Here is a 15,798-nt window from a genome sequence, read left to right as displayed (position 1 = left end):
TTCTCTTTCACTCAAGCTCTTTTAGCATGCTTCCAATCAAGCGCACCATCATCATTAGTCATGGGATAATCATACTAATTTCCCACGTTTGTCTAACAGAGCAAACGTTGGACTACAGTAAATTCTCCTGATGGCTTTGCATCTCACAGAGAAACAAAGAGCCATGCAGGTGTTACTTATCTACAGCTCTGTCTCCTGTTGAGAAGTGACCAATAAGTGCATCTCCAACATAAACGTAACCCTTCACCCAGCATTACCAAACAATCGACTTTAAAATAAAGATAAATTGTGATTATATGCAATTGCTTTCCCTTTTCGTTTTTTAAATGTAGATATGTACAAGCAAACACATAACTAATAAAATTGTAATAAAAGCAAGGCTTTTGCTTTTTATTACATACATAAAAGAAGCAAAAGTTGCACAAAAAAAAGTGTACATTTTAAAAATTCTAAAGCTTCGCAAAATAAATCTTTAGGTTTATAATTACTGCATGCATATTACACCCCCCTCCCAAACCTCCCATCCCACCCCTACCACCCCCCTCCCCTGTAAGCCTGGCCTAAACACCCAAAAGTGTGTGCATATCTTCTTACCATGTCTATAAATGCTCAACATGAGTGTACATAAGTGAAATTATAACTACTGTATATGTATTTGTTACCTACAATTCACTACGTCAGATGTGTATCTATGTTTGTATCTTTGTGTGTGCAGACTAGGAGACTGCTCTTGTTTTCACTGTAGTCTGTGTGTCAGTATACTATGTCAGTATGGGGGAAAACGTTGATTAGTCACTTTCACAAAACAACTGTGAATGCGTTAAAGGAAATCAGGGTAAGAGAGAACAGAAAACAGACATTACTATTACCAGGGTTCCCACACTTTCATGAACAGCAGATTCAAGAACTTTCAAGGACTTTTTAAAGCACCATTAGTGTTAAATAAAGCACCTTTGTAAGGATAGCCCAGCATACAGTATGTAGCACCCTAAAAGTCTTTCACTGTACTTAACATTTCACTTATATTTACTATTTACATTAAAAATGTCATATCAAATACTGGTAATGTTCAAATGCGGTTTCTGAATTCTGAATCTGCATTATTTGATGAGAGTCATGTCCTGAACATTTTTACATGCCAAAATTCGAGTTCAGTTATAGCGCCACCTACTGGCAAAAGGAAATTACATGTTTTCCACTGTAACAAACTACACATTTTTTTTAAAAGTTCCATAATATTCCTCTCCTGAAGACATTTACATGCAAACATTAAGTTAAAGCCATAGCACCACCAGCTGACAGAAGAGGTTTTACATAAACTGGTGATTTTCTCAGGATTTTTTACATTTATCAGCTTAAATTATTGTTGCCCACTGTTCTCTGTCATCCTAAGGCCAGGGGGGGTGGTGAGCCCGGGTGCGACGTCCCTTTCATCGCTGCTTGCAGCTTTAATTTATCAATGTTATTGTATGAGATTTTAATTTAAGAATTTTAATTTAAGATTTTGTCAGTTTTTTTAGTGATCTGTTTTTACAATATAATACATATGTTCAAACCATAAACAAATTTCATTTCAAATTTCCAGCACTTTCAAGGACATGCGTTTGCTTTTAAGTACTTTCCAGGCCTTGAATCCAAATGTCTGAAACTGAAGTATTTTTAAGTACTTTCAAGAAGCATGGGAACCCTGTATTACACACATACAATAATTAAATAAACTGTGAAACAAGCTAAATGCACGTTCATTCAGAAAGCACTGAAAGAAGCATTAATCATTAAGCAAAACCTTAAAAAGCAACCATATATACAGTAGTTAAAGGATAGTTACTTTTGGACTCTTAAAGCTGCAACCAGTAAACATTCACACACTGAAATCTCTTTGGAGTCTCAAAATTACTTAACAATACAGAAACTTTCTAATAAAATCATAGAAAATTGTTTAAAACAATCTAAATAATATACAATTATTACAAATATAATTTATATAATCAAATAAAATGTATATTTCACATGTCTTGGTTAAATACACTCATTATATTACATAGGATGACAGCTCAATCCTCTGTGCAGAAGATTTGTAGTAAAAATTCAGTAGCAATTCTGTTATATTTCTAATTATAGAATCCCCACAAGCTGCAGCTTTAGGTTATCCAAACGCTGAGTTTTACAACATAAAGCACAACAATTCACCTAAGTCTACATAGGTAGCACTTTATATTATAGTGTCCTTGGAAACATATGTAGTAACTTGGAAACTTCTTGTAGTAATTAAATAATAATAATAATCCCAAATTAATTCCTAATCCTATAGTAAACACATATTTAATTAATATGATACAATTGTTAACTGTATAATAGGTCAACCATAAAATAAAGTGCAACCGAAGCCTGTTTTTAAAGATGCAGAAGTGTGATATTAATGCATATTAGACATAGTTAAAATGAAGAGACAAAGACATATCAGAGAGCACAAGCCAGACAGACAGAGAGAGATAGACAGATCAAATGGGATGTGAGTGAATGGATGGGTGATACAGTGGTTGGTTTGGATGTCACTCGGGTCTACCGCTCGTGTGTCTTCCCCGTCCCCAGCCCCCGGACTCCCCCTACCATCTCTGTCTGTCGCACCTCAAAGGACATCTCATCCTCTCCACCCTCATCCTCCTCCTCTCCACCCTCATCCTCTTCACCCATGTGGCAACTCTACATTCAGCATGACAAAGAGAGAGATCGTGGCATTAGACTGCATTATAGGACATTTTAAAGAACATTTCATAATGTATGAAAAAACAAAATAGATTAATCCATAATAAATGTATTTTAATACTTTACCCACTTTACTTTGAGTTTCTCAGACAAGGCATAAGGCTAGTTTTAACTAAAGATTACTTGTACATTGTAAAAAATGTAATGACAAAAATAATTTACATTTTTATGTTGCTTTAACTTATTTTAATCAGGCTTCAACTATAATGTTTAAGTTATACAAAGTTTAACTTAATATTTTTCATCAGTTTGACTGATGTAAGTTGAGATGACTAGAAAAATTAATTTGATTCAACTAAAAATTTAAGACAGCAAGACTTTTTTAACAGTGTACAAACAGTAGTCTTAAAATGCCACCAATAATGTGCTTTAAAAAAATTATATTCTAATTTTACTACTACTACTAATAATAAATCCTATAAAATTTAATCATAATTTAAGCAAAACCATGTCTGTGAAACTGAGCCAATATGCCCACATTTAATGTCAGTTAGAAATCAAACTAAACCCCATAATAAAAATGATGCAATTCCTCCATGATTTTGTCATTCAGGGCAGCTTGTTCGGATTTATGATACAAATATAAAGCAGACTTTATTTCTTAGTGTAGTGAAGTAGACTTTTTTTTACTCAGGGAGTCCTGGTGTATTATTGCCCCTCACATTCACTACGCTCAATTAATTCTGGACAATTGATTATTCCCAGAATATCAAAATCAACTGTAGGCGGTAGATCTTTCTCATATCTGGCATCTAAACTCTGGAACAGCCTTACTAGCACAGTTCGGGAAGTAAACACACCCTGTCAGTTAAAAACTAGATTAAAGACACATCTCATTGCATTAGCATACACATAAAACACAAATACTTTTGAAATCCAAATCACTTCCCAAAAGACATTATAATTTGATCGGCATCTACGCTTATGTTAGTCTGTTGTTGTTTTTTCTTATCCCGAAGTATCCATAATCCTGGACTAGGCTGTATCCTGAGCAGATGCTGTGGTGGTCATGGAGGAGTGGACCGCATGAGACTGGAGCTGCACATCGATGGATTTGGTCTTCAGTGTTTGGACTTTCAGCAGTGAAAATTAAACCACACTGAACTGAGCTAAACTGAACTTTAATCCTGAAAACTGGACTGACACAATTTCAATTTACTAGAACTTCTATGTTAAGCTGCTTTGACATAATCCACACTGTAAAAGCGCTATAGAAATAAAGGTGAATTGAATTGTGCTCCTAGACCATGGTGTCCTTAATATAAAATACAGATACCAATTGCTTTTGAGCTAAAACAAAAAAAAGAGAGATAACAAATTTGCATGATTATTGTCTGTGTATATTTTCACAGCAAAGCAACACTAGAAATGTCCAAAATTTAGAGAAAAGCCCAGGTCATCCATAAAGCTGCAAAAAAATGTAAAAAATGCTCCACAAAGTCATGGAGGAACTGCTGAAAATGGTTGTTATTTGTTTACAATAAGCCAGAAAATCTTACCTTAGCCATGATATCAGCATATGCCATGTATAAGTGATCTATATCCAGTTTACTGCGACAGAACAAAAGTAAGGACAAGGAGATAAAAAATTGGAATCAAAGGATATAAAAGACATCTCAAAGACAACCAAAAAGATGTAAAAATATAGACACTGGAATAATACACATGTATGCATAAAGCCTAATGCTTTAAAAGATAGTGGCTAAGTATGAAGATTATAATAACTACTAACTAGTATTTAAGGGCTGCACTGTGATCATCATAGAATAGCACTGTTTAATGTGACCTTCGACCACCATCTGAAAGCTGAATAAATCAGCATTTAACATAAATTAGCAAATAAGTATTGATGTATGGTTTGTTAGAATAAGACAATTCTACTACCTCTACAATATGACACTGTCACTACTACTACCTCCCAATATGACACTGTCACTTTATCACAATTATCATGTTTACAAGTTCTTTTTGCACTATACTGTTCTTTATCTGCACAACTCTGGTTTACTTTGCACTCATTTGCTATATGCATATACATAGGTATACATAGGTAATGAAATTGTAAACAATAATAGTGACATTAAGTCACTATTATTGTTTACAATTTCATTACCTATGTATATTTTTAGACCACATTATGTGCAATGTATATACTGTAAATTTTCTTTTTCTTAAACTCTACTATTTTTTATATATATTTTTTTATATTAATGTTAAGCACCTTGGGTCTGAGAGTAACGCAATTTCGATTCTCTATATGTCTTGTACATGTGGCTGAATTGACAATAAAGCTGACTTTGACTTTGACAATATCTGAGAAGCAAAAGTTTGAACATCTGCAATCTGAGGGCTCAAAAAAATCTAAATATTGAAAAAACTGCCTATAAATTTGTCTAAATTAAGTTCAGACATGCATACTCTTAATAAAATTAGGTTTTCATATATATATATATATATATATATATATATATATATATATATATATATATATATATATATATATATATATATATATATATATATATATATATATGGTAGGAAATTTATAAAAGAACATGATAAAGGAAGATGATCTTTACTTGATTACCTGCATAAAAGTAAAATCAACAATGTTGGCTTTTCCTAAAAATATACCTGTGCAATATACCTTTGCTTATATTCTAATATACAGAAATACAATTTTAATTGCCTTTCACTGTACTTTTTTGCTAAAGACAGACAGTTAGATCTTTCTATGTGTTTTTATTACTCTATATGGTTTTCATTCACTTATTTTATTTGTTGTTTGGGAAAATTTTCTGTCTGTTAGATTAATTTTTAAAAAGTTTTATTTTATTTCAGTTAAAGTCAATATTTCATAAAAGAACACAAATAGTTTAAGTTACATGGCAGTTTTATTTAATCAGCATTTTCTAACACAATGTTAATAATGCAATGCTTTAGGGTTACATATAAAAACACCAGCAACTTTGCAATATTTAAGATTGAGTAATATTTGAATTGGAAATTTGGTAACACTTTAGTTTATGTACCAATTAAACTATTAACACTATTAACTATTACCTGTCTATTATTAAGGTATTGGCTGTATATTAGTACTTTTCTGCATCTTCTTCTACATTGCTAATTCCTAGTATTTTCCTAAACCCAACTACTACCTGAAAAACTATTAATAAGTACCTGTAAACATGTTTATTACACTGTAAATCTCTGAATTAATTTATTTGTAATATAATACATAAGGCCATGTGAACAACATGAATGACTTGAGCAGTCTGCAGAACAGCCACATGTTATGGCCATGTGATGGCCTCTTTTGACACTAGAAAACCAGTCATAAGGGTCTTATTATATTAATGAGATTTATACATCAACTGAAAGCTGAATAAATAAGCATTTATAATAGATAAACAAATAAATGTTTATTTGAATAGGACAGTATTGAAAATAAGCAAAAATGTACACATCTGGAATCTAAGGGAAAAAATATCTAAATATTTATAATATATTTGGTCAAATTAAGATGCTAGCCATGTATACTCTTAACCAAATGTAAGTTTTAATTTATTTTACGCTAGGAAATCTACAAAATGTGTTCACTGAAGATGATCTTTACTTGATATCCCAATAATTTTTGGTATTAAAACATCTATTATTTTGATAAATCATTTGATTCCTAAACTTATACCCATGCTACTTTTTGCTTAGAAAAATTTTGAATAAATCACAAACAGGACATATTCTAAATTAAAGAAAGAAAATTACAATTACCATTCACTTTTTCATTTTTGCTGGACAGACAGACTCTACATTTCTGATAGCTGTAAACCTGTAAATCTGTGAGTTGGTTGATTTTATAATATAATACAGAAGGCCATGTGAACAACGTGAATGACTCAAACAGTCTGCATAACAGCCGCATGTTATGGCCATGTGATGGCCTCTTTTGACACAAGTAACCAAGTGTCTAACTGACCAGGGATCTCACCTTTTCTCAGTGAGTGCTGTGCGGCTAAAGTGAAGGATGAGCTGATGAAGAGGGTCTGGCTTTGTCTCCTTTTCCTCTTCCTCCTCTTCTTCCTCCTCCAATGCTTTCTACGTTGTGAAGAACATTACATGTCTAAACGTTGCTTAAATGCATGTTTTTTTTTTTGGTTTTTTTTGCTAATGTGTGAGCACATACAGACAGATCATCAATCATTCTGTCCTCAAAGGAATATCCTTCGTTTCTTATCCAGTTGCGCTTGTACCCATCCAGGAACATATTAGACGCTCTGTGTCTGAAAGAGAGACGTTAATGCATATTCTGATCCTTTTTCTCTTCATTTCATTTTATGAAACAGACCGGCTTGTGCAGAAATGACTGAAATTGATTGGGATCCGTCTTGTCTTACCTGGGCAAGTTGTAAAGTGGAGTCATCCTGAAACAGGCCACCACCGCTCTACGCCGCTGTTTGGACAGCAGTTTGTGCCAAACCATCTTTTTGGACTTGAAAGGGTGCTCCGTCTGAAAGAGGAACAGACTTTTTTTAAGGGTGTTTAAAAAAATTGATTTTAAGATGCTTAGGGGATCATTTTTGGGTTCGATTCCAGGAAAACCAATCATGGGGTCTTTAATTTTTTTTATCACATAGCATTAATTACAGTTGAGGCAAGATTATTAGCCCGCCGGAGAATTTTTATTTTGTAAAATATTTCCCAAGTGATATTTAATGAAGCGAAGCTATTTTCACGGTATTTCCTATAATATTTTTGTTTTGTTTGGCTGGAACAAAAGCAGTTGAAATTGTTTTAAACTATTTGTAAGGTCAATATCATTAGCCCCTATATACATGAACATGGCTTTTTAACCTAACTTACTAACTTTAACTTAACAACTTGCAAATTAACTAGAAAACATTTTGTACTGTCATTTTGGCAAAGATTAAAGAAATGAGTTATTAAAACTGTCATGTTTAAAATTATGTTAGCAAAATCTCTCCATTAAACAGCACTTGGAAAATATTTTTAAAGGAAATTAAATTTCACAGGAGGGCTAATAATTTCAACTTTAACCATATAAGAATATTATAAATAGGCATTTGTATTCAACAAGGAGGCCCTAAATTGACCAGGATTACCAGAAAATGCCAATTCCATAAAAAATAGCTATAAATTTTACAAACAATTTATAATTACAATTTATCATTTATTTGCAACAAATTTTAATGTTAATGTTTAACCCATTGAGATGAAACATCTCATTTACAAAGGGGTCCCTACATACAAGATCAAATAAGTCTTTTATAAAAAATTGCATTTTAACCAACAGTAGACCTACACACAGGCCTAATTTTATTACTGTTGATTTACCATATGTTTGAGAAATAACAATAATAATAACCTACTCATATTAACCTTTATTTTACATCTACAGAATCGTGAGAAAATCGTGATCTTGATTTTAAGCAAAAAAAAAAATGGTGGCCAGAATCATGCAGTCCTATTAAACACATACAATAATATATATGCATTTCTGAAACTTATCAAGAATGTAATGCCTTGAAAACAACAAGGTCTATATTCATGGCAAAAAGAGAAATTTTTTTTCAAGTAAACAGAAAATCTGAAAAAAATGTGCAATCATTTACCTACACAGAACTGACTAAAGCATTACAACTTGATGCTGCAGTATAGTAGCAGGATATGTCAGTGGTCACCAAAATGTGCAGGTTGCATTATGTTGAACTGGACCTTGAATTAAAACTCACCACTTCAATGTGGTAAAGGACCGCAGAAACCTCCTGAACCCGCTTGACCACATTATCTGGGGCATCCGCATCTTCAGCCTTTCCTGCCATTTCCTTATACAGTGCCATCTGCCACCTCATAGATGGATTATCAACCTGAGAAGAGAAAGTGATATAGCATTCAAGACTTCTTCAAAAAAAAATAGCACAATCGCACACACGTACACTTACCTTTCCCTGGAGGTGCAAGTTATTTTGCAGGAACTCTCTGACCTCCTCATCTGTGTCTTTCTATGGGTCAACAAGACAACAGAAAGCCTTAATTCACTTGTTTAGAGAGACCAACCTAAAGTAATTTACAAACAGTAAATACTATTAACAAGAGAAAACTGAGTTCCAGTTTAATTCACAATTCAAATGATTTGACACCATTGGTTCAAAGTTAAATTTGCTCTTGGATTCCATTTTCAAAAAATAAAGCAATTCAAACAAGCGTAAATGTGCCATAATTCAATTAAGTTACACCAACAATACTTTTTTTAGTGTAATGTTGGGTTCAGACTACACAATATCAGTCCAACTCTGGCATTACCCATTTGATATAGAGTATCATATTAATTTATAAACAACAACGGGTGTCGAGATGCAAAAAGATTAATTTTTTTTCAAAGAGCCCCTATTATGGGTTTTGAAAATGACCTTTCAGTCAGTGTGTAATCACTCTAAGTGAATGAAAACATTCAGACAAGGTTTGAATCTGAAAGTGCAACGTGTTTAAAACTACTGATTCTTCAACTCAGAGTCTAATGAATGATTCGTTTTGTATTTGAATCTTTTGCCTGCCCGTATTGACGTTGATATGCGATGTCGCCAAATATTAAGCGCTGGATCTGGGACAAATGTAAACGTACCTTTCCCTTCAGACATTAGCAGAGCGCAGGGGATCATGGGATTGGTCATGACACGAAGATTACTATCACTGAGAGATGGCCATATATTCGGCTGTGGAGAATAAAGGGATAAATACCATGTGCTGTGTTTGTTCCTGTCATTGTTCTGATAATTAATACATAACCTACATTACAACGTGGGATTCGCCGGCCATTTGTTATTAAAGGAAGAAGTAGCAAAGACTATTAATGTATGAGACTTGGTCAGTAACTGTTACACAGTTTCTATGGACCAGTTTCTTCTTCCTCCAGATCCTGTAAGGGTTCCTATATAACCTGTTAGTGAACTTCCTGAGAGTAAGGCATGTAGAAAAAAGATTTAGGCTTATTTTGTCTATAGTGCATAGTGGAACCCGGGGGAAACCCACGCAAACACAGGAAGAACATGCAAACTCTGCACAGAAATACCCGATGGCCCAGCGAGGACCCAGCACCATTGGTATTCTTGCTGTGAGGCAACAGTGCTAGTCACTGGGCCACCGTGCCGTCCATTCTGGATAAAGGTGGAAGAAGGGGAGGAGGGGGGTTTCTTACAGATGAAGATAGTTGTAGAAAGGAAATGAGGATATATATAGTGAATTGTGATCCTTTGATTGGAGGATCGTGATTAGCTAATGTGGGACAGCTACTTCAATCATGAGCATGTGCTCCTCTCGAAATTAGTTTAATACTAAACTTCACTTAGTTGTGAGTTGTAACTTGTAATTGCTCCTCGTGGCTTGTAATCATGTATCTATTATAGATCAGTGCTTGTAATGTATTTCTCAAGTTAAATTTTTATAAGCTATTCACATATCGCATCCAAAACCACGTTGACAACGCGGCGTGTGCTTCTTCCTTTACAGATTTAAATGTGTTTCTGAGTTTGTGATGCCTTGCCAAATAAATCATATGGAAGTTGTTTAGATAATTAGGTAAAAATAAATACATATTATAAGATTTTTTGAAATTGCATGCATATCAGCCTGTTGTTGGAGAACCCAAAACCAAAATATGACCTTTTATAATGCATAAGAGGGGCTCTTTAATAACATGCAATTCAGACATAGCATTTTTTCAGAAAGTAATGTTGATCATTTTTTCCTGGCACTCCACTATGGGTTAACCAATTAACATAGGTTAACATCTAAGATGTTAACCAGTGGAAGCACTAAAGAGTCCGTACACAGCTCTCACAGATTCAAAAAAAAAAAGACAGACAATGGTGTTGATGTAATGTGTCTACTCTTTTGGGTTTTCCTTCTTTTTTGGACTTTTCTTTTACATATATAGCCAGTTCAAAACACATAGCATCAGTTTAGTCATTTTATATTAATGCTTATTTAATTAAGTCAGTCACTAGTGATGCCTTTTGACAACTTTAAAGATGGTAAATAATGACTGGTCAGAAAGCAACATGAGTCTGAAGTTTCTTGTCAACAACACAACAAGAATTTAGACAGACAGACAGACAGACAGAAATACGGTGACCACACTACCAGAGAATAACGTGTCTTTGCCAGATTAATCAGCTCCTGGTCTGCAGGAGAGCACATGTTGAGTCCAATGGGAAGCATTTTCTTCAGTGCCGCCACAATGAGGGACGTTTGAACCGAGTACCGATCCCCCCGTCTCTTTTTCTTGGTACGCTCCACATCCGAGCCTCCAGCCTGAGAGGACAGTAAGATTCAAAGCATGACAACTGGCATAGACATCATGAAATATCCTCCAGTAAAACTCTACGGCATGTATAATAAGGTTTCCATGACCAAAAATTGGACGTCCAATTAATTCATTAAACAAAATCCAAAGCTTCCTGTTTCCCCAGAACACTGAACGCACCAATCCATCCTTACTCGAAGGCACTGTTTCAGTTATTAGATTTTATCTTTAAGTTAGGACTTCTTTAGAGAACAGTCCTTGGAAATGAGTCATTCTGATTAATAGGGTCATTAAGAGGGAAGGAAGGGTAAATGTTCAGGGTTGCTTTTCATCAGAATAGACAACAACAGTGGGGCTTAGTGGGGAAAACAAGGCATAATATAGAAAGACTGAAGCTGAAATCTCAATTGTATTCTTAACAAAGAGGCGACGACATCAAATAGGGGACAAAGTCATTCAACTGGAACGTCATCTTAGCTTAGACAGAATAAAATCAGGCATTACAAGTAGGCTTGAATTATGTGTCAGTAGAGCTTAACACACTCCATGCACTGAAAAGATCTGCAAGGACATGCATAGTCAAAACATGCTCAGACTAGGAGGAGGAGGAAGAGGAACTGTAAAACTCATTCAGTGGTGGTAATTATAAAACTAAAGGGAAATGATCACTTTTGACTCATTTTGGGTTGCCAAAATTTAAAAAAATCTCTTACCCACAAAGACAAAAGTAATCATTTCATTAATCTTTGGTCAAGCGTGTTTGGTTTGGACCAGTTTTGCTCCTCTAATCCAACACTTTCCGAATTTAAGACATTGGGCATCATTAAAAAATCTAAATGCATTGCATGTTACTAAATAGAATGCAATGTTTAATGGGTGCTTTTGACTAAATAAAAAATGAAGAGTTCATATGCAAAACCTTTAAATGCCATCTGAAATTTTCTTCTAAAATGAGGCTTCAGTGTTTAGGTTCAGTAATTTCACTTTTATAGCAAAGAATAAGTTATTTTCATTGTTTTTAAAGCATAATAACTTATTATAAACAAAGGAGGCTGAGAATAATGCTCATTTTCTATGGAAATTTTAGATGGCACTTAGAGGTTTTTGCATATGATCTCTTCAAATCTTTTAATTCTGCTTAAACTTCTTGAATGAGACAATATACTATATTATGTCTGAATGAAGCTAGAGTAATGGTTTACTGGTCTTGGTCTTAACCCTGTAAAGCTTATATATAAAATAGATATAACAGAATGTTTTTTTTTTACTTTAAAGGGTTTGTTCAGCCAAAAATGAAAATTTTATTACTAATTACTCGCTCTCATATTGTTCCATATTGTTCCATCAACACAAGCAAACATTATATTGCCATAGTAAATTGTCCTGACCATACCCAAAGGAGATAAAAATAATAATAATAAAGTAGTTTTTATTTTTTCTTGTGCAGAACAGTGTTCTTGGAGTTTCGTATGATAAAAGTTAAACCCCTTAAGTCATTTGGAATGAATTGACTATGTTTTTGTGCACTTTTCTGGACTTTAAACATCTTGGGACTAGGGTTGGGTCGATAGTCGATGCCATCGTCCATCGCCGATGACCAATAGACGTCACAATGCCGAGCCGGGATCGCGATCCTCCGCCCCGCCCCGCCCCATTGTTTTAAAACTAATACAGCTTAGTTTTAAAATGGCATTTTAGGACTAAAACGATCCACGTCCACACTATACCGCTAAATGTACATCACGTGACCACACTCTCTGTCATGTGCTCTAGCAAATGCGCACGTCTGAGCTTAAGGCAGTCAACGGGTGCTTTGAGCACAAAAGCCCAGAGAGCAGTGCACATTGGACAATTTATCAAGGATGCATCGCTGGATCGCATCTCGCTATAGTTGTTAAAGGTGATATTTAATTAATCTTGCCTCTATCTAACAACTCTTCGGTCTTTTGAATCTATCAGGTAATGTGTCACAGCGTCAGCACACTACTTCAGTCTTTCGCTTTCACGCTTGTACTTAGAATTTTTTGCGAAAACCTCAGATACTGTTGGTTGTGCACCTTTTTTACCAATTTAATTTATAAAATTATAAATAATTCATTCACCGCCGCCTATGATGATCATGCCATTGCCCATCGCGATGTTTCTCAGAATTTCATGTAATATCTTAATTTGTCTTCTGAAGAGAAACAAAGGTCTCAGGTGATTGCAACGATATGAATGTGAGTAATTAATCATTCATTTTCTTTTCGGCTTAGTCTTTTTATTAATCTGGGGTCGCCACAGCAGAATGAACCGCTATCTTATCCAGCATATGTTTTACGCAGCGGATGCCCTTCCAGCCGCAACCCATCACTGGGAAACATCCACACACACTCATTCACACACACACACACTCATACAATTTTAGCATACCCAATTCACCTGTACCACATGTCTTTGGACAGTGGGGGAAACTGGTGCACCAGGAGGAAACCCACGCAAACACTGAGAGAACATGCAAACTCCACACAAAAATGCTAACTAACCCAGCTGAGGCTTAAACCAGCAACCTTCTTGCTGTGTGGTGAATGTGCTACCCACTGCGCCACTGCCCTGTGAATAATTGTTAACAGGATATTCATTTTTGGGTGAACTTTAATGCTGGGTTCACACCAAATGTGGAGCACCGCATCACTTGCCCTAGTTTACTCAGGGGATGTTTTTCACCTCAAATGAATTTTCCCCAAGTTAAATTATTTAAAAATTGCAGCAAACACGTCATTGACTCTGCACCATTCACAATGGCCAGCAGAAATTTGCCTATATTTTATACTGTTGGTGTGAACATGCACATCTCTTTAAGAGAAATTAGAATTAAAAAGTGTTTGTGTTTGCGATTTTGGGCTTTTTTTGTAATATATTTGTCATATCAGGCTTTTAAGGTATTTTCTTATATGATAAATTAGGAATAAAAAGCTCATTCTTGAGGAGGAAATAACACATCACACTAAGAAAAAACAAACAAACAACACTTTTGGTGCAGTTAATGGTATTTGTAAAGGTCTTTAGCCTCCTCGTTAGAGCAACCGACTTCTATGTGGAAGGTCGCCGGTTCGATCCCAGCTCGGAGCGGGTTGGGTGCAATAGGACCGGCGGAGTTACATTGGTGCCATGATCCGGATAGGAGTGAGGTTTAGGGGGGTGAGTGTAGCAGAGTCCAGCTAGTGATATGCTGTGCAGGTAAACCTCACTCCTCTGACCTCTAACGGTGCTCTAGCGACAGACGCTAGAGGCCATTGTCTTTAGCCTCCTTGTTGGAGCAACAGACTCCCATGCGGAAGGTCACCGATTCGATGCCAGCTCGGAGCGGGTTGGGTGCAGTAGGGCCGGCGAGGTTACATTGGTGTCGTGAGGTTTAGTGGGTGACTGCAGCAGAGGCCAGCTAGTGAAGTGCTGTGCAGGTAAACCTCATTTTTAAGTGCAGTGGGACCGCCGGGGTTACATTTAGATGAGCAAAAGATGAGATTCAAATATAGAAGACTGCTAACAGTAAATAAATTCATTTAAATATCACTTGTCATTCTATACATCCCAATAATATCTCAGTAAAACAATATTTAAACAGTTTTATGATCAATAGCTTCAAAATATGAATATCAAATATGAAACAGCAAAATGTACAGGGTTAAGACCATTCAAAATCAAATAAAACTGACCTCGGTGTAGAAATTGACTTCTAAATAAAGGTAGAATAATGATCCATCTATCAGAGTTAATGCAACTTAACAATTAAAGCCACATTTTACAGGTTACATTAGTTCTAAAGTCTGTAAGTGATATCCCCTTTTCCATAAACCCGTCTCAATCATTTGTTTTTGATTGCATCAGGGGTCATGGGTTAAAAGGGGTGGATGGGGAAACAAAAAAAATGGATCAACATGGAGGTGTAAGCCACTAGTACAGAAACATTTCCTGTTAAGGTGGGATTTAGTAGGCACACGTTAGAGGATGGACTCTAAATTACCCCCCCTTTTGTAAAGGAGGATGTATGACGCAAATATACATTAAATGAGGTCAAATTCCTTCACAAGAATCCCGTTTAGGAAATGAACTGAAATACAGTTTGATTCGTGTGCATTCTCAGTTGACTTCCTGAACAGATTTACAAGTTGACCCCAAACTGTAGCTGTTATACAAAAGGAAGATAAGAGATGTATGAAGATCCCCATCCGAATGCAAACTGCTGTAACAGGGTGATGGCACAGGCCTCCAGGGGCTCGAACCCTCTGCCACGGACATGGAATCAAGTGCCATGAGCCTCTACAAAGAGTTCTTTCATCAAACGCCTCCATTCAGACTCCCCCCCCTCACACACTGGCAGGACGATGGGCAGCCCATGGCCCTTGTGTCCGTGGGGATGGGACGTTTCTTGAGACTCAAAATGAATCATAAGGCCAATTTAGATTTGCACCAATAGAGCCAAAAGCAGCAACCTGTTAGTGCTGATTGACGCTTCTTGTTGTTAATTGAATATATTGAATTGGCACTGATGAGAATGCACTCAAAAATGATATTTATACTGCTTGTTCTAATTACTTATTTGAAATGAGCTGAATCAACACAATTCTTGAGTTTTTTGGGGGACAACTCAATTTTTATGTTCAATCTACTTAAATTTGTATCGGTTTGTGTTAAGACAACATGAAGGAATTGTGTGAAACCCAGAATTTTTT

The 15,798-nt window shown here is 35.4% G+C and overlaps 1 protein-coding gene across 1 annotated transcript in view; it reads right to left on the bottom strand.

Annotated features, from left to right (window-relative positions):
• Window positions 1-15,798, bottom strand: part of LOC130235992 (ryanodine receptor 1-like) — a 113,935-nt gene that overhangs the window by 28,571 nt on the left and 69,566 nt on the right. The window contains 8 exon segments of the mRNA XM_056466523.1: window positions 2,629-2,703; window positions 4,266-4,317; window positions 6,755-6,861; window positions 6,950-7,046; window positions 7,161-7,273; window positions 8,517-8,651; window positions 8,727-8,786; window positions 10,924-11,094. Of these exon segments, the coding sequence (XP_056322498.1) occupies window positions 2,629-2,703; window positions 4,266-4,317; window positions 6,755-6,861; window positions 6,950-7,046; window positions 7,161-7,273; window positions 8,517-8,651; window positions 8,727-8,786; window positions 10,924-11,094 (810 nt within the window).

The sequence above is a fragment of the Danio aesculapii genome, chromosome 10 (genome assembly GCF_903798145.1).
Source record: "Danio aesculapii chromosome 10, fDanAes4.1, whole genome shotgun sequence".
Lineage (NCBI taxonomy): Eukaryota > Metazoa > Chordata > Actinopteri > Cypriniformes > Danionidae > Danio > Danio aesculapii.
The sequence above is the reverse complement of the archived record's forward strand: the minus strand, read 5'-3'. Positions and strand labels throughout refer to the sequence as shown.